At 51.0% G+C, this 24889-nt stretch overlaps 1 protein-coding gene across 1 annotated transcript in view; it reads left to right on the top strand.

Annotated features, from left to right (window-relative positions):
• ASTN2 (astrotactin 2) overlaps positions 1-24889 on the top strand; it is a 400925-nt gene that overhangs the window by 218356 nt on the left and 157680 nt on the right. Inside the window, exons 11-13 of the mRNA XM_054393630.1 lie at positions 6669-6819; positions 20975-21141; positions 23276-23464. Coding sequence (XP_054249605.1) covers positions 6669-6819; positions 20975-21141; positions 23276-23464 — 507 coding nt within the window. The remainder of the gene's footprint in view (positions 1-6668; positions 6820-20974; positions 21142-23275; positions 23465-24889) is intronic.

Here is a 24889-nt window from a genome sequence, read left to right as displayed (position 1 = left end):
AGCAGTTTACTCTGAAACTCAAGCAAGAGTTCAGCAACCTCACTAATGATTTCACCACTGGCTGGATTAGCAGAGGAAAGCAGGGGTTTAGAGGAGGAAAAAGATGTGAGGAAGAGGAGAAAAGGAGTGGAGGAAGATAGGTGTGGAATAGGTGAGAGCACAGGTGGTGCTCAGACAGAGCATTTGCTGGGTTGGAGAACAGCCTGCATAGATGGGGACTTCAGCTGTTGCAGGTCTGGAGCTGTGGTTGGAGATTCCTTAGAGGCATTTTCCCCCAGGGCAGGCATCCAGCTCCTTTTGGAAGCTGCCCCAGAAGGCAGGGTGCTCAACCTGAGCCCTCAGCACATTTAAGGGCTAGAAGGCACAGCAGCCACAGCTCCCACATGAACACCCATGGGGCAGAGTGAGTGTCCCTCCAGGTGAAGCCAGCTCTGGGTGAGATGACCTGATGGGGCAGGGAAGAAGGGGGACAGGCAGAGGATGTCCAGGTTTAACCCCTGGCTGGTCATAATGGGAGAAGGGAACAAAGTCTGGCCAGGGGGACACTTCTCTGGTGGGCTCTCAGCAGGGGAGAGACCAGCCCTTTCTCAGTCCTCATAGCAGAGGTTTTGTGGCCAGAGCTGATCAAACTTGCTCAGGCAAGCAGTTGTTGGGATGAAAAATGCAGAATCTGGGTGTAATTTGCTGTGTTCTGGTTTGCAAGTGCATCAGTTCCAAGTTCTCTCTTGAGTGAGGTCTTGCCAAGGGAAGTAGGAAGCAGTGCAAGGTGCTGGACATGAGGCATCCTGGCTGGGTTGTGCTGGGTGGTTTTGGGTCCCCAATTTGTAGCAGTCCCTCCTTTGTGATGAAGCTGCAGGTGACACAGCATCATGCCTTTTGCTGCTAGCAAGCCCTGTCCTAGAAATTCATGTACCCCAAATCTCTGCCCAGGGAGCAGATGGTAGAGCAGCACTGGCTCAGTCCCCAGCTCACATCCTTTTCTTTGCTTTTTCTCAGCGATGGCTAACTTTTTAAGACACCAAATCCTTTAACCATTAGCAGGCAATAAAATGGGGCAGCTGAGTTGGATAACACCCACTAATCCCCTTCCAGGATGAGCTGAGAGAAGAGCCACAGCAAAGCTCAGGAGCTTATTCTGAGATGAGTCCTTGGGAGGCTTTGAGAATTGCATGGTGTTGATATTTCCCGAATAAATAACCCTCAGCATTATTTGTCACTGAACCTGCCTCATTAATGAGGACCTGCAAGAAAGGGGGAGGATGGAGAAGACTCTTTTGGAGGGAATCAAGGCAAATGAGGGTGATGGGAGGTGGAACAGTGCTGGGAGAGGGTGGGTGCTCTGGTGGGCACCACAGGAGCTGTGTAAAGTCAGGGAGCTCTTGTGCACCACACTGACCTTTTGTGGCAATGCAAGTTGTGAGAAAAGTGGATTTGACTGGTGATGGGTATGGAATCAGTGGGTCCTGGTAGGGAGGGGAGCACCTTCCATTTGTAGCTGTCTCATCTGGGCATCTGCTGTGTCTTTGGGAGGGCTGGAGAGTTACTGAGCATGTGCAGTGGTTTGAACCTGGAGCAGGGTAGATTTAGGTTGGCCATCAGGATGAAGTTCTTCACAATGAGGGTGCTGAAATACTGGAATAGGTTGCCCAGGGATGTGGTTGAGGCCCCACCTCTGGAGACATTCAGAATCAGACTTTATGTGGCCCTGGGCAGCCTGATCTAGTTGGGGGTGTTCCTGCTCACTTCAGGGACAGTTGGACAGGATGACCTTGAGAGTCCCTTCCACCCTGATGCAGTCTGTGAACCTGCAGGTACTCATAGATGGGCCTGTGCTGCTTGCACAGAGAGAATCTGGCCCCAGAAATCAGAATCACAGAATCAGCCAGGTTGGAAGAGACCTCCAAGATCAAGTCCAATCGATCAACCCAACCCCATCTAATCAACTGGACCGTGGCACTTGCTTGCTTCAAAGTGTTCTTTTTGCTGGGACCTGGCATCAGCTTCAAGGCAGTGGGGAGTTGCCCTGGCCTCCCAGTATGCCAGGTGCTGGACCCTGCTTGGTCTCTAAGGTTTCAACACCTGGGTCCTGCCAGGGTCCAGCAGCTTCCCCTGGCTCTGGGCACAACACAAACTGTGGAGCCTGTCTTCTGCATCCTGCCCTGTCAGAAGAGATCTGGGTGTTCCTCAGTGACATTCAGTGTGTGGAGGTGGAGGACGAGAGAAAAGCTGTTCCTTTGCAGGCAGAGCTTGTTACTGCAGGGCAAATGATTCATCCATGGTCTGATCTGGCATGCCTGGGCATTGGGAAAGGAACAGCTGCCCTGTGAGTGCTGTGCAGTGGTGGCCAGATGTTATCATTGCTCCTCCAGCGTCCCCTGCCTTGGCACTGCCTGCTGTCCAGGGCCAGCTAAGGGATTTGGGGGCTGTGGTCCCATACAGCAGGCAGAGAGGAACAGGCAAAGGTTACTGCCAGAGCTGTGTGGGTGGAAACTCACCTGCTCCATGACACCCAGTTCCTGCAGGAGGTGATAATTAATTACTGCTCTCCACCTCCCAAAACTAAAAGGAGCTGCTGAGGCTGGCAGTGCCAAAGAGCTTGGCTCCACCAGCCCCTCTGAAGACAGGCAGGAACAGTTTGCTCCCAGCTCAGTGTCAGCCTCCCCTGTGCTGCCATCCCCCTGGGCAGGGTGTCACAGCTGAAGTCCTGCTCCTGTAATCCAAGGGTGGCCCATGCAGGAGCAGTGTGGCCTCCCTCCATCTGCAGGCAGTGCCTCCAGCCTGCTCCTCTCACAGGTGACATCTGGACACCTCTCTAGGTCTGCTGTCCCACCCCACCAGCAGGGTTAATATTTTAATAAGCTTAATGGCTCATTCTGATTCAGCAGCCTCTCTGGGGGGCTTATCAATGCTTGTCGATACCTAAAGGGTAGGGATGAAGAGGATGGGGCCAGACTCTTTCCAAAGACTGAGCAAGAGGAAGTGGGCACAAACCAGGACTCAGGAGGTTCTGTTGGAACAAGAGGAGAAACTCCTTTGCTGCCCAGAGAGGTTGTGGAGTCTCCTTCTCTGGAGAGATTCCAAACCTGTCTGGACATTGTGATTCCGGGCAACCCACTCTAGGTGATCCTGCTTTAGCAGGGGGGTTGGACTAGATGATCTCCAGAGGTCTCTCCAGCCCCTGCCATGCTGGGATTCTGTGACCCTTCACCCTCCTAAAGGCAGAAGGTTGGTTTGTGCTTCCAGGTTGTAATGGAAAGTGTGACAAGCTGCATCTGTGAGCCTCAGCCCAGGAGCACATGGGACAAGCTGGCTTCTGCCAGCAACATCCCAGCTCTCCAGAGCTGCCCCAGCCAAGGACCCAGCCTCAGGGTCTCCTTTCCACCACCCAAAGCAGCTGTAACTCCTCACTTTCTCCCTCCAGGGACATGGGAACTGCAAGAGGGTCTGGTTGGTTGGTGGCCAAATGGAAAAGGCAGGAGGGAGGCCAAGGGCATGATTCTCCTTGCCTACAATGACCTACAATGAGAAACCCCTTGAGAGTACCAGATGGGGCTGAGCTTTCTGGGTGGGTGGTGGAGGAGCTGTCATGGTTTGTTGAGGTTTTAAAAACTAATTCTCCCTCCATTAATAAGCAGTGGATTGGGATAGTAAATAAAATGCCCTTTCTGTCTCTCCATCTCTCCAGCAGAATTATGTGCCCTGATCTAATATATTCTGCCTTTCTCACTCCTTTACTTCAGAGGAACTGCAAATTCTGGTGGGAACAGAGTGCTAATAGAAAAGGGCCTCTAAAGATATTTGAAACATGACCAAGAAAGGACAGAGGGAGATTGAGCTCCAAATATGCTGGAAAATCTAGGAGATGGGCCAAGAACAGGGAATATCAGAAGCGTAATTACCACGAGGGAAAAGTTAATTGGGAAGCATTAATTGGGGTGAAAGGGAGCAGTGCAGGATGAATTTGCTGCAAGGAGCAGCAGTGCAGCTGGAGGCACTGTGGTGGGCATGGAGCTACCCTGGTGCTGTGGCAACTCATCCACCCCAAGGAGTGGTAGCAAAGAAGCTGCCCTCCACCTCTGTCCAAGTGACACTTGGCCAGTTCTTGGTGGGCTTATGGTGTTACCAGTCGAAAGTGCCAGCTTCTGGAATTCTGTGATTGCCTGGATATCTGGAATCAGCAGAATCATGACTTCATTACTGCACAGGGCTTTTATTTTGTCAGGTTTCCTCTCTGGGTAGTTTCTACTCCTCACGTTTGCAGAGAAAAGCTCAATTACACCCTAAAGGCACAGACAGCAGAAAGCAAACTCAGGGGAGAGAAGAAAAAAAAGAAAGAAAGAAAGAAAAAAAAAAAAAGAAACCACCACCCAGTGACTGATTTATTTTAAAACTCTCATCATTTGGATGTCAATCTTATTTTATATATATATATATATATATTTTTTTTTTTTTTTAATGCCTGACTCATGATTTCTGTGAGCATTTGGCACTGGCAGGGCTGTGTGCAGGAGTGTGACAGGGTGTGCACAGGGGCCCTCTGCTGATGGATAATGCAGTGCTTGGTCCCAGACAGCAGTGCCGTGGTCTGCAAGGGCTGCTGGATAGGCACAGGATCACAGAATGGTCTGGGTTGGAAGGGAATTTAAAGATCATCCAATTCCAACCCCCTGCCATGGGCAGGAACACCTCCCACCAGCCCAGGTTGCTCCAGGCCTCATCCAACCTGGCCTTGAACACCTCCAGGGAGGGGACATCCACAACCTCCCTGGGCACCCTGTTCCAATGTCTCCCCACCCTCACTCTAAATAATTTCTTCTTAATCTCCAGCCTAAATCTTCCCTTCTCAAGCTTCAATCTACTCCCTTGCTGTTCTGTTGCCAAGCACACAGTTTTTCAAGTTAAAAACCCTAATTAAAAAACAAAAAGTAAAAAAGAAAAAAAAAGAGGAAGCTAGCATGGGGAATTGAGTCCTTGTTTGGCTTTTTAGGTGCTGATGGGAAAGCAAGGGAGATATTGGAGAGGAATAAACCCCTCTGTGACCCCTGCCATTGCCTCAGACCTTAGGGTCAGAGAGGTCAGGATTTATTTGCAGCCTGCTGTGTATAAAGAGCTAATAGCCTGTGGAGGTGAAGTTCATCTCCATCAGTAACCTGCTCTGTGACCTTGGGTAAATCAGGTGTTCAAAAACAAGCAGATGTGGCACTTTCAGGACATGGTCTAGTGGTCATGGAGGTGTTGGATAGAAGGTTGGACTTGACAATCACAGAGGTCTTTTCCAACCTTAGTGATTCTATGATGCTATGGAATTGCTTTGCCCCTCTCCTGTCAGTCAGAAGGTGACAGGGTCTGTAGCCCAAGAAGGGTTGCAGGTATCTGTTGTTATACAAAATGTGCCTTGATGGTGAGAAGTACCTTGGAGATGCTTAAAGCTCTCAACAGGCATCTGTGTTCCCTTTCCAGGAACCCAGCAGAAAACAAAGAGCTTGAACACTTTGTCACAGACGAAATCTGCTGTGTGCACAGCTGGGAGAGACAGGGCTGGGAGCTGCCCAAAGCTTTGCATGGCCACTGAATTTGAAGGCATTTATGCTTCCTGCTTGATTAAGAGAGATGTGTAACAGCACAGCCATGCCTGGTGCTTTGCAGAGCCATCATGGGCTGGAGCAGTGCATTGTGAGCACCCATCCCTGTGTCCCCTGTCTCCAAGCACAGGGATGAGGTCTGGTGAGGCCACATCTGGAGTACTGTGTCCAGTTCTGAGCTCCCCAGTTGAAGAAGGGAACTGCTTGAGAGGGTAGAGATACAAAGGCAATCTGGGGACTAGAACATCTGTCTTATGAAGAGAGGCTGAGGCAATTGGGGCTTTTTAGCCTGGAGAGAAGACTGAGGGGGGATCTTATCAGTGCTTAGAAATACTTCAAGGGTGGGTATCAGAAGGATGGGGCCAGGCTTTTTTCAGTGGTGCCCAGTGACAGGACAAGGGGCACAAGCTTGTACATAGGAAGCTCCATCCAAACATGAGAAGGAACTTCTTTAAATGGAGGATGGTAGAGCATTGGGACAGGCTGCCCAGAGAGGTGGTAGAGTCTCCATCTCTGAAGTCATTCAAAACCCACCTGGACACCATCAAGCGCAACCTGCTCTAGGTGACCCTGCTCTAGCAGAAGGTTTGGACTTGATGATCTCCAGAGGTCCCTTCCAATCCCTATCATTCTGGGATTCTGGAATGAGCTTCCACATCCCAGCAAATGCAAGGCCAAGTTTCATAGGGCTTCCCATCTTTGGCAGCATCTCCAGCTGATGGATGAGGTGTAGGTGCTCGGGGAGGATCGGCTCAGCTGTGAAATGCTCAGGAGGAGTTTCACTATTGTGGATTCACTGCTGTCTAGTGCAGGGTTGGATTCACACACAGCCCCAGGCTGCTAATGAAGTATCTCAGGTTTACCAGCTCGCATGAAAAAGGTAGATGGTGTCTTTGAAAGCCCCTAAGTGGTTGGATCTTAGAGCCACGCAGCAGATTTGCTTTGTCTGGTGCTGTTCAATCTTCTTGAGAATCCTCCCTTTTGGCTAATCGAAACACCACGATTTCACCAGGGCAGCTTTCTCTGTGGGATCGCCACGATGCTGCCAGCTCCCTGCCAGCCCTAACGGTGCTTTTTCTCTCCAAGGGAAGAAGCGATGCTGTCCACCTACTTCGAAACCATCAATGACTTGCTGTCGTCCTTCGGGCCGGTGCGAGACTGCTCCCGCAACAACGGAGGCTGCAGCCGCAACTTCAAGTGCGTGGCGGATCGCCAGGTGGACTCCACGGGCTGCGTGGTAGGTGCCAAGCTGCTGGCCCTGGGCTGGTGTCTCCTCTGGGGACAAATGGAGGGGCACGTTGACTGCTCCCGCCCTGAGGATGTGGCCAAGGGGATGCGTGTGCTGCTGGTGGGCTCCGCCACCCCTGGGGTCTTCCAGTTCTGGGCCCCTCGGTTCTAGAAAGATGTTGAGTTGCTGGAAGGTGTCCAGAGAAGGGCAACAAAGCTGGGGAGGGGTCTGGAGCACAGCCCTGTGAGGAGCTGCTGAGGGAGCTGGGGTTCACAGAATCACAGAATGTTAGGGGCTAGAAGGGATCTCAAAAGATCATCCAGTCCACCCCCGCTGCCAGGGCAGGATCACCCAGAGCAGATCACACAGGAATGCATCTAGGTGGGTTTTGAATATCTCCAGAGAGGGAGACTCCTCAACCCCCCTGAGCAGCCTGTTCCAGTGTTCTGTCATCCTCACAGTGAATTCCTCCTGTTTCCATGAAACTTCCTGTGCCTCAACTTCCACCCTTTGCCCCTTTTCCTGGCATTGGGCATCGCCAAGAAGAACCTGGTTGATTGGCCTGGAGAAGAGGAGGCTCAGGGGAGACCTTATTGCTGTCTACAGCTACCTGAAGGGTGGTTGCAGCCAGGTGGGGTGCTTCTCCCAGGCAACCAGCAACAGAACAAGAGGACACAGTCTCAAGTTGTGCAGGGGGAAGTTTAGGCTTGATCTTAGGAAGTTCTTCACAGAAAGAGAGATTTGCCATTGGAATGTGCTGCCCAGGGAGGTGGTGGGGTCAGTGTCCCTGGAGGAGCAAAGCCTTAGTGCCATGGTCTGGTTGATTAGTTAGGATTGGGTGATAGGTTGGACTTGATGATCTTGGAGGTCTCTTCCAACCTGGTTGATTCTGATTCTGGCTCTGAATGCCAGTGTGCCTCCCAGACACTGTCAGAAGCAATGGGGAGCCTGCCCACCCCGTGCTGCCAGGAAGAGATGGCTCTCCTGAAAAGTCAGGATATATTAAGATAGAAATTGTCAATAGATTGCAGCCTCAGAGCTAGTGTGTAGAGAGGCAGGAGTGGAAATCTGTGTCACTTGGGGAGAATACCCACCCTGCTCTGCAGAACCTGACTGGAGCTTTATGCAGAGAGAAAGAACCAGCTACAGCAGGAGGAGAAAGGACAAGCAGCAGGAGCCAGTCTCCTGGAGTGCATCCCCTTGCTGAGAGGTGACACACAGGGACCACAGGACCCCCAGTCCCACTGCATCACACCAGGGTCCCACAGCTGGGACTGGAGGTGGCTGTACAGATGCACATCCTTCCTCCCTCTGCTCTGCACCCCATGTTCTCCCCACTGCAGGATCATGAGGCTGCTTTGCCCCTTGCCACAGCCCCCACTTGTGGGGTGAAGCCTCCCAGCTCTCCAGCTGCAGCCTGAGGAGGAGTTTGGAGACAGCTTCTGCAACCCTATTCTAGTCCATGTCTGTCCCAGCTTCCCATCAAACTGACACCAGGGGCACAGTACTTCATCCCTCCTGGTTCTCCCAAACATTTCACACTGGTGATCTTCTTGCAGGTCCCCAGCAATGGCAGGGGTGCAGTTAGAGGTCTGGAGGACACTGTTGCATTGTGGTTCATAGCCATTGCCTGGGGAAAAGCCTTACAGGTGGGCAGGCAGTGCTGGCCCCAGCCCCAGGTCATGTTTGTGGTGCTGAGTGAGGTTGCAGGTGATGGGAGGTGAGTTCTGGAGCTCACCAGAGCCTTAGCAAGCAACCTTGCAGCACTTTCTGCAGCAGTCTCTGCACTGGGCTGCCCAGGGAGATGGTGAAGTCACCATCCTTGGAAGTGTTTAAAATAAGACTGGCTGAGGCACTTAGTGCTGTGGGTTAGTTGATTAGATGGTGTTGGGTGATAGGTTGGACTTGATGATCTCAAAGGTCTTTTCCAACCTGACTGATTCTGTGATCCCCTTCTCATCCCACCTCTGCTCTGGGAGCCTGCTGGGTGTGAGCTGGGCTCCCAGTGCACACAGGGATGGGGTCATCTGCTGCAAAGCTGCAGGATGCCACAGCAGCACAGAGTGCCAGGTTGGAAGGGACCTGAAGGATCAATGTCAGTTAGTTCTAAAGCTGAAATGCTGCAAACTCAACCTGCCAATCTGGGGAGTGCTGTGGGCAACATCAGGACGTAATTTAATTAAGCTGTCCCCTTTTTATGGAGTTCAGGGAGCATTCACATCCTAATTTTAGCAGCAGGTCTGCTCCAGCAGCACCCCATGTGCTATTTCACAAATCATGACATGTTGTTAATCTTTACCAGTCAACAGTTTATTAATTTGCCCAGGCCCACAGAAGTATATAATCAGTGGTTCATCAATCAAGGCTAAATCCAACAAATGTTCCAGGCAGGTACTGAGCATAAAATATACATGTGGCCTTGTAAGCAATTAATACACAGCAGAGCTGGAGCCTAGCAGCTCAAGCCAGCAACAGCACAAATCTCCAAGATTTCTTATTCCTTTAATACATAATCATCATCTGGTACCAGCTCCTTCGTGCCCTTCATACAGCTTCCAGTAAATGCTTGGACTGGGGATGAATTTATCTCGGGGCTTTTAGTGCCTGGGCTCTGCCATTACCTAATTGTTTGGCCTTAAAAGGACTTGGTTAAAATGTCAAGGGTGCTTTGCTTGCAGCTGGTGGTGGAGTCTCTCTGAGGATGGTCTCCTTGGGCTTACAGAGGAGAAAAGAGGATGTGGCTTTGTTTAGTTAAAGTCCTGCATGCAAGGTGTGGCACCTTGGAAGACCCCAAAGGCTCTGAAGTAGGGTGACAGCTCCCCAGCTTCCATCCCACTCTTGCCATGGGGCACTTTTTGCTCCTCATCTCTTGGGTTTTCTGTGGTTTTACCTGTACCCAGTAGATGGCATTAGTGCATAAAGGTTTTCTGTGGGTTTTTTCTTATCGGAGGCCTTTTTTTGTTTGGGTAGTTCTCAGGAGTATCAGCTGCAACCTTGCTTAGTCTTTGGCTTTGCTGACTGGAGCCTTGCTTTGAGCACCACCTTGCACTGTAACAAAAGGGTCTCCAAGCTCTAGAGAACCTGTCTCCATGCTGTTTTTCCTTGTAGCATCCTAGAATTGGGTGAAGCCATGGGCATTTCCCCAAGAAAACAAAATCCCAGAGAGCTTCTCTAAATCTGTGGGTAAGAGATCTTCTCAATGCTCAGCAACAACTAAAGGTGGGGCTCAAGATGGGGCCAGGCTCTTTCCAGTGGCATTCAGTGACAGAACAAGGGGCAGTGGGCACAAACTGAACCCAAAAGGTTCCATCTGAACATGAAGAGGATCTTCTTTGCTGTGAGAGTGCTGGAGCCCTGGAAGAGGCTGCCCAGAGAGGTTGTAGAGTCTCCTTCTCTGGAGAGATTCCAAAGCCACTGACATTGTGTTCCTGGGCAACCTGCTGCTGGTGACTCTGTGCTCTGTCAGTGGGGCTGGACTAGATGATCACCAGAAGTCTCTTCCAGCCCCCACCATGCTGGGATTCTGGAATTCTGTGGTGGCCCAGCTCTGGAGGTTGAATCCAGTGTGTGCTTTGTACTATCTTGCAGGGGTCAGAGCAAACTAGGAGAAACTCTGCTGGAGGAAAAGTCAGGTTGTTGCCAATAAAGGAACATGTTGCTGATCCATTCCACCAGCTCAGTGTTAGCTCCTCAGTCTGGAGGAAGGATGCTGAAGGAGTAAAAGAGCTTAACCCTCATGTGTTGGTGATTTATAATTTGAGATGAAAACCTGTGAATAGACCCTGAGGGACTGAAGGAAACACCTGTAATGTGACTTCAGTTCAGGTTTCCCCACCTGTCTCTCAGCTCAGCATTGCTCACTGATGCCAGTTCTCTCCTCCACCCAGGGAGAGGTCAGGGGGGATCACTCATTTCTGCTGCCCCATGGCCATGCTAGCTTGCAAGCCCTGGCAAGGCAGGATTGCAGCTCCAGGGGAGTAAGAGGAGGGAAGGGATTTTTTTTCCCCTGTGAAAATGAGCTTTGGTCTTAGAACATGAGCTGGACAAGCAGGTGATTGGTTTCCCTCCAGTCCATGCTGGGCATCCTCAGTATTGCCATGGAAGGCTGAGGGGCCCGTACAGATATGCAGTGAAGGTACATGTCTGAGCCCCATAGTGCCTGTTGGAATAGGGTCTCATCACCTTAAGGACCTCCTGGAGAAGCAGGAGGGCATGAGCTGCCCAGCTGGTGATGAATAAGGCAGTCTGGGGTCCTGTGCCAAGGCAGGAGCAGAATTAGGCTCTTTGTTTCTCTGCTGTGTGAGCAGCTTCACCAAGGCAGGATGGCAGCAGGTGGGTGCAGGTGGTGTGGTCTGATGGTTCTGAAACATCTGTGATGCCTGCAGATGTTGATGAGTTAGTCTTTTAAGTCAGAAGAGTGTGACTGGAGACCAAGATGTTGCACGTATTAGGAAAAAAAGTATTCCCTGAAAAGGTTGTCAAGCCCTGGAACAGGCTGCCCAGGAAGGTGGTGGAGTCCCCATCCCGGGAGGGACTTAAGGCATGTAGGTGTGGTGCTGAGGGACATGGTTTAGTGGTGACTTGGCAGTGCTAGCCTACTGGTTGATCTTAAAGGTCTCTTCCCATCCAAGCATTCTATGATTCTGTGAATGTAGAAGGGCTCACAGCATGGCTGTGCTCCAGGATCTGTCCCACCTTCAGAGAGAGGTATTGGCAAGAGGTAGGAGAGCCCACCTAGCCCAGGCAACGGGTGCTGGTGTCCTTCAGACATGAAATCCTGCTGATCATCAGTATCCCCCTGCACAGATTTATTTTTAATCTGACTGAGAAAAAAAAAAAAAAAAAACAACTATGGTTTGCCTCAAAGGACAACGTGAAGTGCTCCTCTCCACGAGCATGGGGTCAGCCTGTCAGGCAGGAGGGAGTTTGGCTGGTTCAGCAGAGAACAGAATTAGAAATGAGATTAGAAAGCCAAGAGCAGGACAGTGGCTACTGCCCCAGTCTCCTCCTTCCAGCAGAAGTCACCTAGGGGTGGCTTGGGGACCATGGGGAGTGGAGGAGGTTCTTCAGCATGAAGTGGGTGATGCTGAGAACTGATATTTATTGCAGGGTGAATCGATGAGTTTCAACCCAAACTACTGTGCAGAAATCCTGCCCATATGTGAAAATTCCAAAATATTGTGGTTCAAAACATCTCCTCTCTGTGAAGGAGGGGGAAATGTTTAATTCCAACATTATCATCTGGAGTTTGATGTTGTGTATTGTGTTGTTCCGGCATACAGCCTGAAATAAAAACAAAAGCGAGGCAGTGGAAACCAAAACGTTTCAGCCTTGTCAGAATTAAACGCTCTCCTGAATCTCCCAATGAATTTTGAGATGGAAGCCCACAAAGCACTTAAGCTTCATCAAGTCTGCATTTTTCTGACAGACAATTGTTCAGTGAAAAATAAAACCTCATCTGTCCCAGCCTTACGAGGCACCTAGCTAATTATGGTGGAGATGCGCAGGCAGGGGAGGGAGGTGGGGGGAAAACGTTCTCTCCTGATCCCTTTAAAGTTTAGCTGGCTCCTTGAAGCAGAAGATGACTCCTTATGCTTGGTGTGTTTGGAAGCAGAAGCCCCCCTTAGCTCAACAGCAACCCTCCCACCCCCAAGGAGCCTGTGGTTTGGGGTTTGTCTCATTAAGGCAGGTAACTACCTCTGCTGACAATGGGATTTGAAAGGAGAGAGAGAAGCGAAGGATGGGCAAAGCCTCTGAGATCGATAGCTGGATGTGGTGGGGAGCAGAGGGGCAGGCAGGGAGCACACCACCCACTTGTCTTTGCTGCCAGTGCTGCAGAAGGGGTTGTCACCATGTTGGGAAGTGATGGCCACTTTTAAAGGCAAATGAAATAGCTCAGGAAGCACAGAGGTGAGCTGGAGGTCTCAGCTGTGCTGGGAGGAGGTGGTTTGGGGGATAATAGCTCCATGCATACAAATATCTAAAGGCTGGAGGTTATGAAGAGGAGGCTGGGATCTTCTCCGTGGTGGTCAGGGCAAGGGGCAAAGAGTACAAATAGAACACAGGAAGTTTCTCCTGAGTTTAAGGAGAAACTTCCTTACTTTGAGGGTGCTGGAGCACTGGAACAGGATGCCCAGAGAGGCTGTGGAGTCTCCTTTTCTGGAGACTTTCAAAACCCTCCTGGACATGATCCTGTGCAACCTTATCAAAGCAAACCTGTGTTAAGAGGGGGGCTGGACAAGGTGATCTCCAGAGGTCTCTTCCAACCCCTACTGTTCTATGACTCTGATTTTCTTCATTATTGGCTTTTTCAGTGGTATTCCTTGGAGGATTTGGCTGGCCCAGACCTTGCTCCTCTGCTCCCCAGCACTGGGATGCTTCATGTGTTGTGGTCACAGCTGGGTTGGGTCTTTGGATTTGGGTTGGGTCTTTGGGTTTGGTATGTACTGCAGCTGGGCTGAACCCTGGATATTAGGTGAGGCAGGACCTGATTGTTTGGTGTCCTGAAGGTTTTTGGAGGTGTCGCTAGCAGGGGAAATGGCCTGATGGACCAAAGATGCCAGCACACTCCAAAATGGGCTGTGGGTGACTCCTGGAAGGGAAGCAGCTGGGAAGTTTCCACTAGCTTGATTTCCTTGCTGCAGAAGCTCTGAACACTTACTGTCTGTGTACATGGCATCCCAGCAGCTGCTTGAAACAAGTCCATCCCACTTTGAATTGGGATGCAGACATACACATAGTGACTTGCCCAAAAGGCTCCATGGAAGAGTTGTGTGGTGGCTGGAGGCAAGGATGTGCTGCACAGAGCTTTGGTCTCCTCCATGGAGCCCCCAGCCTGGTATCCTGGGGGTACTAAGCCCAGGAGTGTGAGCTATCCCAGCATGTGCTGGGGAGCCTGCAAGACAGATGGGTTTGGTTTTGTGAGGCTAAAATAGTGATTGATGATCTTGAAAGGGAAAAGGAAGCAGGGGGAAAGGAGGGAAGGGAAAAAGAGTGGGAAGATAATGACTGTTATTTCAGCAAACAGCCCTAATGCTTCCCTCTGGGAGGGATGCTCCCCTGCAGCGGGGTGTCGGGGAGGGGAGGGTTCTGCTGCAGCTGGGGTGAGAGTGAGGACATCCCCACCCCGAGCAGGCAAGGCAGGGGTGGCCCTGGAGACAGGCTGCCACTTCAGCAACCAGCTTTTTGGCCTGTTTTCCCAAAATATTAGGAGAGGAGAGAAAAATCTCAGCCACAGAGGCTGGGCTGTGTGCAGCCAGACTTTGGTCCTGCTGCTGCTGAGCAGCTTTGCTCGCTGGGAGCCTTCTGGGCCAAGAAAGAGAAGGCAGAATAAGTCATTGAGTGAATATTGAGATGGTCTGAATATATATCTATGGACACAGAGGAGTTTACTGCATTTGCATCGTTTCTGAGCTCCAACAAGCAAATAAAATACATGCCAGTGCATAGTTTGGAGCTCATTAAAATGCTGGCACTTGCTTGTACCTCAGCAGTGCCTCAGATTAATGTTTTTGTCTCATGCTGAAGAGGTTCCTTGGTGAGGAGGGAAGATGCCTGTAAACAAACTAGGGTCATTAGAGCCTTTTGGACATCATGCTCAGAGCCTCTGCAGCCCTGACCCACCAGCCTTTTTGCAGCCTCAGGCTGGTGATGCTGGGGATGCAACCTGAGGAAGCTGGGCATGGGGCCAGAGTCTTGGGTCTCCTTTCTATGACCCATCCAGCTGTGGGGGTGTGGTAACCAAGTAACACCAGGAGCAGGGGCTTGGAGGCAGCTTCCCAGCATGGTTTGGAGGGGCTGGGCCTGTCTCTGCCCAGAGCATCACCCCCACACCCTGGCACAGGAGAAGTCTCTGACAAAAAAGCAGCTCTTTTTGAGAAAACAGAGCAGAATAATAAAAAGGGCTGTTTATTTTCTACAGAAACACTTTATTAAATACTCCTAAAACAAAATAAACCTAATACCAGAAGAGAGGAGCTGAGCTGAGAAATGCTGGTGGGCTTCTTGGATGGAGAGCCAGTGTTCTCTCATCTGGAGGATCCATGTCTATAATGAGATTCTGGTTTTACTTCTAGTGACCTCCTCACCTGCCTTGCTACTAATGAGCATTGTAAATGAGAAAAGTGAGTAGAGACCTCATTTTTCCCTAATGTGAGCAGGGACTCCTCTAGATCCTGACTTTCCTAAGACACAGTCTGGTAAGGGTTTCATGGGCAGATGTTTGCTTTCTTTCCCCTTGGACATGATCCTCCTCCCTGTGTTTGCTCTGGCTGTGCTGAGGATGCTGGAGGGGGTGGAGGAGCTCTGCTGAGTCCTGGTGGCAGGAGGCCCTGTGGTGTCCCACACTGTGCCCAGGTGACAGTGATGGGCACGGGCATGCCGTTTCGTTCCAAACCACAGCCCTGGGCATTGGAAACTGGCCAGCTGTGAGGGCCTCCCAGGGGTGGCAGCAGGCATGTGGCAGCAAGTCCTGTCAGCTCTGCCACTCCATGTCACCTTGCAGATGTCATTTAAAAGGGAAAATAGCAGACTTCTCCAAAAGCCAGGTAAAAATAGCCCTTCCTTATCCAGCATGTCCATTCCCCTCACACATTTGAGAGTCCGTTTACTGACTGCAGTGACAAAAGTCAAGACCTGGGTTCTCTGTTGGCACATCTGGGAGGGGACAGTGGGTGCCCAGCTGTGCCAGCAGCCAAGCCTGACTGAGCTGCAGTGGTTCCTCCTTCACACAGCTATTGGCAGCTTGCAGGACCTGTGTTATCCCTGCTAATGCACAAGATGACAAGAAGGTAAATTTTTCTGTTCCAACCCCAACAGCAATTTTGAGGGCTGGCTGTGGTCACAGGGGAACCAAATCACTCCTGCATCAGTGAAGGAGTGGCTTTAGAAGGCACAGGAATTGCATTTGTATGGCAACAGCTTTGCAGAGCAGACCATGAGCTGGATTTTCCACCTACCTCCCTTTTCCTCTGCATAGCATGGATTGTATACCAGACCCTCTTCCCAAGCTCCAAGAAAGTTTTGATTGTCAGGTCCATGGATGAAGGAGACCTTATAGCAGCCTTCCACTACCTGAAGCACTACAAGAAAACTGGGAAGGGACTTTATACAAGGGCTTGTAGTGATAGGATGAGAGGGAATGGATTGAAGCTTCAGGAGGGGAGATGTAGACTGGAGATTCAGAAGAAATTCTTGACAGTGATGGTGGTGAGACACTGGAACAAGTTGCCCAGGGAGATTGTGGATGTCTCCTCCCTGGAGGTGTTCAAGGCCAGGTTGGATGAGGCCTTGAGCAACCTGGGCTGGTGGGAGGTGTCCTTGCCCACGGCAGGGAGTTGGAGCTAGATGATTTTTGAGGTCCCTTCTAACCCAACCCGTTCTATGATTCTGTGAATAAGGATGGTCTGGCAGTTTGAAATGAGTTCCTGAGCAGTGAGAGCCTAATGTGGCAAACCACAAAGAGCTTTTTCTATTGACTTGCTGACTAGCAGTTTGCAGGGTCCCTTTGCCTCCCTGGATAAATGAATCCATCCCATCTCTGGACAAGGGGTGTGCAGAGGTGGTTGGCTGGGGCTGGCTGGGGCACCATGTCTCGCCAGCTTTTGTTCCATCAGGGAGGGATGTGTCAGCCATGATTGCCCAGACAGAGTTATTGACTGAGTTGCTGATTGATTTTCTAATCATTCTCCGGCCACCCCCCCATCCTGTGTCACTGCCAAGGCAGATCACAAATTGAGCTGCAGCTGAATTGATGGAGGATTGATTATAACTCACTGTAATTATTGGTACTCTACTGCCCGAGCCAGACAAATCAATGCCACCAATGACAGAGCTGGTCCTCTGGAAAAGCCCAGCAAAGGCAGAGCAAGGGCTGGTTTGGGGAGCCTGCCTGAGAGCCCAGACCAGAGCTTCAGCCCAGAGTTGGGCTTCTTCCTGGGACATTTCTGACTACTGTGGCTAAGGACATAGCTGCACCCAAATGGGCTTTAGTTTTCACAGGATCACACAACTGGTTTTGTTGGAAGAGATCTTTGGGATCATAGAGTCCAACCATTAACCCAGCACTGCCAGCTCACCCCTAAGCCATGTCTCTCAGCACCACACCTTGAAACCTCTTGAGGGATGGGAATTCATCCACTGCCCTGGGCAGCATGGGGCAGGGTTTGACAACCCTTCTGAGGAAGAAATTGTTCCTCATGTCCAACCTAAACCTCCCTTGGTGCAACTCGAGGCCATTTTCTCTTGTCCTGTTGCCCTGCTCTGATCTATTGTTGAGACATTCCCAACTGCAAATCCTCTGCTCCAGGGGCAGGGAGATCTGTAGTGAAATTTGTTGTGCTCAAGAGTTACTCCATCCACGTTTTCATTCCTGCAGATCCCTCTGCACAGGGGGTTGGTGTTGCCTCTCCTGCCATCTGCCAGTTGGTTTTGCTGGCTGGCACTGATGGCAGAGCTCACTGGTTCCCCCAGCTCACTGTCCCTGCTGTCTTTGTGTCCCCCATCCCCTCCCAGCCCCACTAAGCAGGGACACCTTCCATGATTGTGTTGTTGGCTTCCAAAGCTTCTCTCCCTGGAGAGCTTCTCACTGCAACACTGCAGCTGGCTGGAGAGCTCTCTCTGAGCTCTGAGGGGTGGGTGGGAGGGGAGGTGTGCTTGCTTTTGCCATAATGCTTTCTTGCCTGCCACAATTAATGTTTATTAGGATGCGTAATTACAAACAGAAAGGAAACACGTTCTGTGGTGATTAAAAGCCCAGACTGGAGGAATATCCCAAGGATGGCCTCAAGCAAAGTGGGGTCTAAGGGAGGGAGAGCTTTGGGGACCTTCTCACCCAGTCATGAAGAAAGGGTCATCATTTCTCTCTGTGGGCAGGAGAAGATGCTAAGCTCAGCACACGCATCAATGCCAGAGCGAGAGTCCCAAGTGACATTTCAGAAAAGCTGTGACTGATCCCCTGGCTGTGATCCTGTAGCTCCTGCTTACTTAAGGACCCATCCAGTTACCTTCAGTACCCTGGAAGCTCCCTCAGGAGCTCCAGTGGGTACATGAGCAGAGTCCTAGAGTTTCCCATCCCCATTAGGGTGGGGAGAGCAGCAGAGACAGATGCAGTGCTGTGGAGCGGGAGATGCTGTTTGCAGGCAGCTCTTGTGTCCCCCAGGGAGCCACATTTCTGCCAGTTTGCAGAGCTCTTGTTGCTACAGTGGGGCTGGCAGACACGGAGGAGACCACAGGAGATGAGTTGTTGTATCTGCAGATTCACAAACACACTTATCCTGCTCCTGTTTTCCAGGCAGCTCGGCAGTGAAAAGCACAGATTGTTCTGGGCGTCCTCTCCTCCCTCATGTTTATTCTGCCTGTGCAGCTAGAGAGCTGCCTGCTCCCATGGCTTCTGCTGCTTCCTGCCTAAGCAGGGCTACTGTGCCCCAAGCTGCCTCTGCAGGGCCTGTGCCCTGCCTGCTCTTCAGAGTTGGGCAGCATCCTGTTCCAGAGCCCTTTGCTGCCAACACAGAATTTCAGACAGGAATCCTGCAAGGTTATCTGTGAGTCTGCTTTATCTTGACAGCTGTGGCTTCTCCATAGAATGGTTTGGATTAGAAGGGACCTTCCAAGGTCATCTAGTCCAACTCCCCTGCAGTCATCAGGGACATGTACAACTAGAACAGGTTGCTCAGAGCCCCAGACAACCTGGCCTGGAATGGTTCCAGGGATGGGGCACCTCCCACATCTGTGGGCCAGGATCTCAGTGTAAAAAGTGTCTTCCTTTGCTCCTGTCTAAATCTCCCTCTTTCAGTTTAAAATCATCAATCCTTGTCCTAATATCTTTTGGCTGGAGAAGTCTTGTGACTCTCAAACTCCCCTTCCTCCCCTTATTTGATGCCTATAAGGAAGGTGCTGAGGTTTGCAAGGTCCAGCCAAGCTTCAGAGCTGAGGGCACAGGAGCTAGTCTGGTGGACATCAGGCACAGAGATGCCTGAGACATCACATTTGCTGCAGGTGGGACAGAAGCAGCTTGATGCTGCTGTAGGGAAATGGCACAGGGTTTCTAGGAGGTGATGAGGAACTTCTCCTCACTTGGGCAGGGTGGGGCAGCACTCCCTAAAGCATCTTTCTGCCTGTGAGCAGTTTGCTTCTTGAGCAGCCAAGAGTGAGCCAGGCTCAGCAGCCCATCTCCTGCTGGCGTCAGCGAGCGCAGGGTCCAGGGTCTCCTGAACTTTTATTAATATGTACAGCATTTTGCTCACATGGAAAATTGATTTTCTTTTTTTAAGCACGAAGCAGAGCGCTTTTATAACCTTTCTTCTGCTTGACAGAGGCCATTTATAACCTGCCCTCATCTCTACCTGTACAAGCTCCAGTCTAACTCATCTTCAAGAAATTCCATAATGCATTTTTAATTGCAAGCAGCTCCTGGGCAAGATTTACTTAGCTTTTTTTGTTTTGTCTTTTTTTTTTTTTTTTCAAGGACTGGACCCTTTTGTTGTTGTTTGTGTGCACATGTGTTTGGAGAGAAGGGATATGGAACAGGAGCGGAGGAGAAGAGAGCTTTAATCTGGGTGACAATTTATCCATGGCATTTGCTGCCTGCTGGCTTTTATCTTTTGGGACAAGGAAAGCCAGCTGAGGAATTGGAATTAAAACCCAGAGCCAGAACTCCAGCTTATGTGAATTGTCCCCTTGGCTGTGGAAAACTGCTGAGCGTGGGCTGTGAGCCTGTCCTCCCCCAGACCTGCCCCCACCATGGGCTGATCCTGCCTGCAGCTGCCTCCTCCCATGCAAGACAAGACACACAGCTTGAGTTCTCTGTTCAGTTCTGGGGGTCACACTGCAAGAAAGACATTGAGGTGCTGGAGTATGTCCAGAGCAGGGCAGCAAAGCTGGTGAAAGGTCTAGAGAACAGGGCTGGAGAGGAGTGGCTGAAAGTAGGGGGCTGGAGGCAGGGAGGAAGGGCACAAGGAGACTGTGTTCAGTTCTGGGGCACTCACTCCAAGAAGGACACTTAAGTGATGGAGCAAGTACAGAGAAGGGCAACTAAGCTGGTGAAGGGTTTGCAGAACAGGTCTGGTGAGGAGCAGCTGAGGGAACTGGGGTTGTTTGGTCTGGAGAAGAGAAAGCTGAGGGGAGACCTCATTGATCTCTACAGCTCTCTGAAAGGAGGTTGCAGTGAGGTGGGAGTTGGTCTCTTCTTTCTTGTATCAAGTGATAGAATGAGAGAAAATGGCCTGAAATTGTGCCAGGGGAGGTTTAGTTTGGAGATTAGGAAGCATTTCTTTGCTGCAAGACTGTTCAGGGATTGGAAGAGGCTGCCCAGGGAGGTGGTGGAGTCACCATCCCTGGAGGTGTTCAAGAATCATGTAAACATGGCAGTTCCAGGATATAGTTTAATGGCCATGGTAGTTATGGTTGCACTCAATGATCTTAATTTTTTTTTCCAATCTTAATGATTCTAAGATTCTCTGATGCCCAGGCCATGTCTGCCGCCCTGCCTGCTATGGCTTGAGATGGTTTTGTGGTTTACTCCCAAACTCTGAGGTGTTGAGATGTTTTGTTTCTGGGTTGCGCCAGGATTCTCTGCATCTCAGAGGATCAGGGAACAAACACAGAGGGTTTCTCCAGCATGTTGTAGAGCAGGTTCACAGGATCACAGGATCACAGGATGTTAGGGGTTGGAAGAGACCTCCAGAGATCATTGAGTCCAACCTCCCTGCCAGAGCAGGACCATAGAATCTAGCATAGGTCACACAGGAACACGTCCAGATGGGTCTTGAAAGTCTCCAGAGCAGGAGACTCCACAACCTCCCTGGGGAGCCTGTTCCAGTGCTCTGTGACCTTCACAATGAAGAAGTTCCTCCTCATGTTGAGGTTGTCACCCTTCATCCCACACTGACTTGAGGCTTCATCACTCTGTAACTTTGCTGCCTTGAGGATTTCTCCTTCTCCAGAGGGATGATGGAGAACAAAGCTTTTGCAGCATGGTCCTTGTCCTGTGGTCCTTGCCCCTTCCCCAAAGACTGTGTGAAGTGATGCAGGGCTCTTGGGGCTGCTCCATTCATCACTCAAGACAAACTCATCTCCTTTAGATGCAGAGTTCTTGGGTGGGCTGTGCCCTGAGAGGGGCTGTGTCTCCAGGGTAGGTGACCTTACCACATCCTATCTCTCACTGCAGTGCCCCGAGGACCTCCGCCCCATGAAGGATGGCACCGGTTGTTACGACTACTCCAAAGGGATTGACTGCTCAGATGGCTTCAACGGTGGCTGTGAGCAGCTCTGTCTCCAGCAGACCCTTCCTCTGCCCCACGACCCCTCATCCAGCACCATCTTCATGTTCTGTGGGTGAGTCCTCCCCAGCACTCCTGCATCTCCCACTAGCAGCTAACTAACCTGTGCCCTTTTCCCTCCCATGCCACCCATCCCCAAGCTGGTGTGCCCAAGACAAGGCTGTTTATGGAGCTGGTTTCCAGCAGGGACAGAGGCACCTGGGTTGCCTGCAGGCAAAAGCATAGGGGAGTGCAAGGAGCAGTGTGAGCAGATGCACCTTCCTCCTCCTCTCCCCCGCTGTGTGAGGGTACAGTCTGGTCTATGACTCACCCTGGAGGGACCCAAAAATTGTACACTGTGTGTTGGAGGGGGAAGGTGGAGGATTTGTTTAAAAAATACTACTCTATTGCTTTTTGCCTCCCCTGTGCCTCTCTTAAAATAAGAGTTTCATCCCCAATTTTGGCCAGGAGCCCATAATCCTACACAGTTTAGTGTTTTCTCTTGGGAAAATCTCCCTGGCTGCAGTGTGTTTGAAAGGAGCTTGGTGATTATCTGGCTTTGTGCTGCGCATCTGCAGTCAGCCTTCTCCTGCCCTGGCCCATGCCTGGCCCCAGGGCTCTGCAGATTGCATCCCACGGCTGGGTCCCGCTCCTGGGCACGTAAGGAGCCTACTTCATGTCGCAGTGGGAGGGATTGGGGTGAAGGAAGGAAAAAGGAGCTCTTTTGGGAAAGAAATGCCCACAAGTGAGAAGAGGAGCAAATTCCTGACAGTAACTCTGAGAGGGACCCATGGAGTCATGCTGCTGCACCTCATGCAGCCCAAGCCTCTTGCTGCTCCCCAGAGAAGAGCAGCCCAGAGAGCTGTGTCTGTGTCAGCTTCTTTCTTTTCCCTTTCTGCTGTCTTTTTTTCTCTTTTTTTCTTTTTTGGTTCTCCCCCCACCCTCAACTTCTTTTTCTTATTATTGTTTAGCAGCACAGAGCAGTTGAGTCACTGAGACAGGAGCACGTTGCCTCTGCCGTGCCAGTGGAAATCCACACAGGCACAAGCAACCTTTCTGGGAAGGGTCTAGAAAATCTTGAGACGTTTCATGGTCTCCATCCACACCCACACAGCAGATCTGCATTTCAATCTCCCATCCCCAAGGACAGAGACTCTTTCACTTGTCTTTTTTTTTTTTTTTTTTTTTTTTTCCCATAATCCCTTCTCAAGGCAGAGCTGCACTTTGGGAGCAGGCGAGGAGAGGCACGACAGACGGGTGGGAGTTCCGCTTGCGGCAGGGAAACGTGGTAGAGGAATAGGAGAGGGGAGCAAGCCTGGGGGGGGAGGTGGGATTGATGTCAGCAGAGCACTGTGGCCACAAGGTACAGGCAGGGAAAGGAGGTTGCCTTGTCAGCTGGGAGCTGCAATGCTGAAGAAAAGGCTGGAGGAAGGAGAAGAGAAGGAGGGGAGGCAGGATGAGCACATAAAAGAACAGTAGATGTGGCACTTAGGGACATGCTTTAGTGGTGGACCTGGTAATGTTAGGCTGATGTTTGGACTCAGCCTGAAGAGTCTCTTCCAACCTAAATAATTCTGTGACTCTGTGATTCCATATCCAGCTGCTGTCTTCAGTGTCCATCATTAAATCACATCCCTGCTGTCTCGGTTTCCCAGAGTGTCTGATGAAGATGACAGTGAGCATCTTACCCACAACAAGCTTGAAAGTGGGACCAGGAGCAAAGGAGCAGCAACACTGGAGCTGCTTCCTTGCAGGAGAGCCACTGCTGGCTGGAAAAAGGGGCAGGAACTTGATTTCACTTCACTCTTGCCTGGGGAACATTTGTGCCTGCACCACAGCAGTGTTAGAGGGCACCAGGCAGGCAGGCACTGTTGGTGGTGTTTGAGCAGCAGTTGCCCAGAGGGCTCAGCTCCATTCTTCAGCACCAGGCAGGTGCCAGGCAGGAGAGCATGGCCACAGGCAGACAGGGTTGTCCTGCTGCAGGAAGGGTGGGTGTTGAGTGACCATCTCATTTGCTGGTTGCCCAAACAAGCCACTGCAGAGGATGTGGGCCCTGCAAGCTCTGTACCACCTTTCCAAGCAGCCACTGAAGGTGCTGATGATACTGTTGATGCTTGGTTGGCCTTGGTAGAGACTCATTCCATGGCAGGGCTGATGGGCTGGCATGCTCTATGCCTGGCCTGTCTGATGTAGCTCATGGTGCTCTGCAGGTGCGTGGAGGAGTACAAACTGGCCCCAGATGGGAAGTCCTGCCTGATGCTGTCTGACATCTGTGAGGGCCCCAAGTGCCTGAAGTCGGATGCCAAGTTCAACGACACCCTCTTTGGAGAGATGCTTCATGGCTATAACAACAGGAGCCAGCATGTCAACCAAGGGCAGGTGTTCCAGATGACTTTCAGGTATGGCCTGATTCTGCTCCTAGTCTTGGGAACATTGGGGTGCTGAGATAGGACCAAAGTCCATTGGAACAATGCCAGCATCTCTCATATGTTCACTAGGGGAAGAGAGCAAGAGGCTGACAAGCATCTGTAGCCTTCCTACCTGCTCATCCTCCCTGCAGGAAGCATAGGACCCTCTTGGGCCAGTGTGTCTGTTGTCCTATGAGTGTTTGATCACTTCCCATGGGCTGTTCTCAGTGGTGTTGCCTCATCTCTCTCTGAACGCTGCTTTCTTTCACCTCCACCATATCCTGCAACAAAGAGTTCTGCTGTTTGGTTGCACAAAGCATGGAAGAGCATTTCCTTGGGTGTGTTTTCAGCCTGTGTGAGCTGGTTTTGTTCAGTGTCCCCAGTTACAGTGCTGGGAGGAGCTGTGGATGTAGCATGAGAAGTAACATCAATAGGCTGGATGTAAATTCCCCACCAGAGTGCTGGTAGCAGATAGCAGGAGGTGCTTGCAAGCTGCTTTCAGCACCCAGGAGTGCTGAGGGCCAGATGTGGGTGGGGAAAGCAGGGTCTGAACTGCCCAGATCTTCACCTTGCAGTGCTCATGGAGGAGACGTTGCTGACAGCTGCTGAATTCAGGGCTGGCAAATGAGTTGATTTATTTATTTATCTTCATTTCACTGAATGCAGCTGCATTTGAATTGAGTGTAAACCAAGGGGGGTGTATGAGGTTCAAAGCAGCAGTATGGCCAGGAGAGGACCCCTTCCCACCCAGACACAACTCTTCCTTGCCCAACACCTGCCAGTACACTGAAGGTTTCTTTCTTATTAAGGTGCTGAGACCTCATTGCTGCCTCTGATTGTATCTGCAGTTGTGGGTGCTGATCACTGCTGGCCATGGTGGGGTTTTGGGTGCTTTTCCCCAGCTGAGTGCAGAGCCTTCCTGTCTGTGAGTGCTGCCTGAGCTCTGCTGTTTCCATGGCAGGGGAATTACCAGCTCCACCAGCACAAAGGCTGTTGGAAAGCCACAGCCAGCAGACTGCTTGGAGCTAGCAGAGCCACAGCATTTGCTGGAAGTGAAGATTGCCTGTACATAAAGGCAATTTTCCCAGTGGGCTGCTCTTTGCTTCCTCTCCCTCCCATGCTACAAGTGTCACTGGGTCCCTCAGAGCACAGCCAGGGCTGCAGAGCTCAAATTTTCCATGAGTCAGTGAGTTGAGTGAGTTTGGGGCTTCAAAAACTTCACGAGCTCATCTCCTGGAAATACCAGACCTGAATGGGCTCCCTCCAAATGAGGTCTAGCCCAAATTTGTGCTGTCAGACCTTAAGCAGCAAACCTGTTTTTGTAGAGGCCTAGACTTTCTCCCCAGCTCATCTGTAGCCTGCCCTTTGCTTGCACCGCAAAGCAGGAGGGGTGGAAGCCATCCTTCCCCTGCCTCA

This window comes from Indicator indicator, chromosome 28 (assembly GCF_027791375.1).
Source record: "Indicator indicator isolate 239-I01 chromosome 28, UM_Iind_1.1, whole genome shotgun sequence".
NCBI classification, from domain to species: domain Eukaryota; kingdom Metazoa; phylum Chordata; class Aves; order Piciformes; family Indicatoridae; genus Indicator; species Indicator indicator.
Note: the sequence above shows the minus strand (reverse complement) of the source record. Positions and strands in the feature narration are given on the sequence as shown.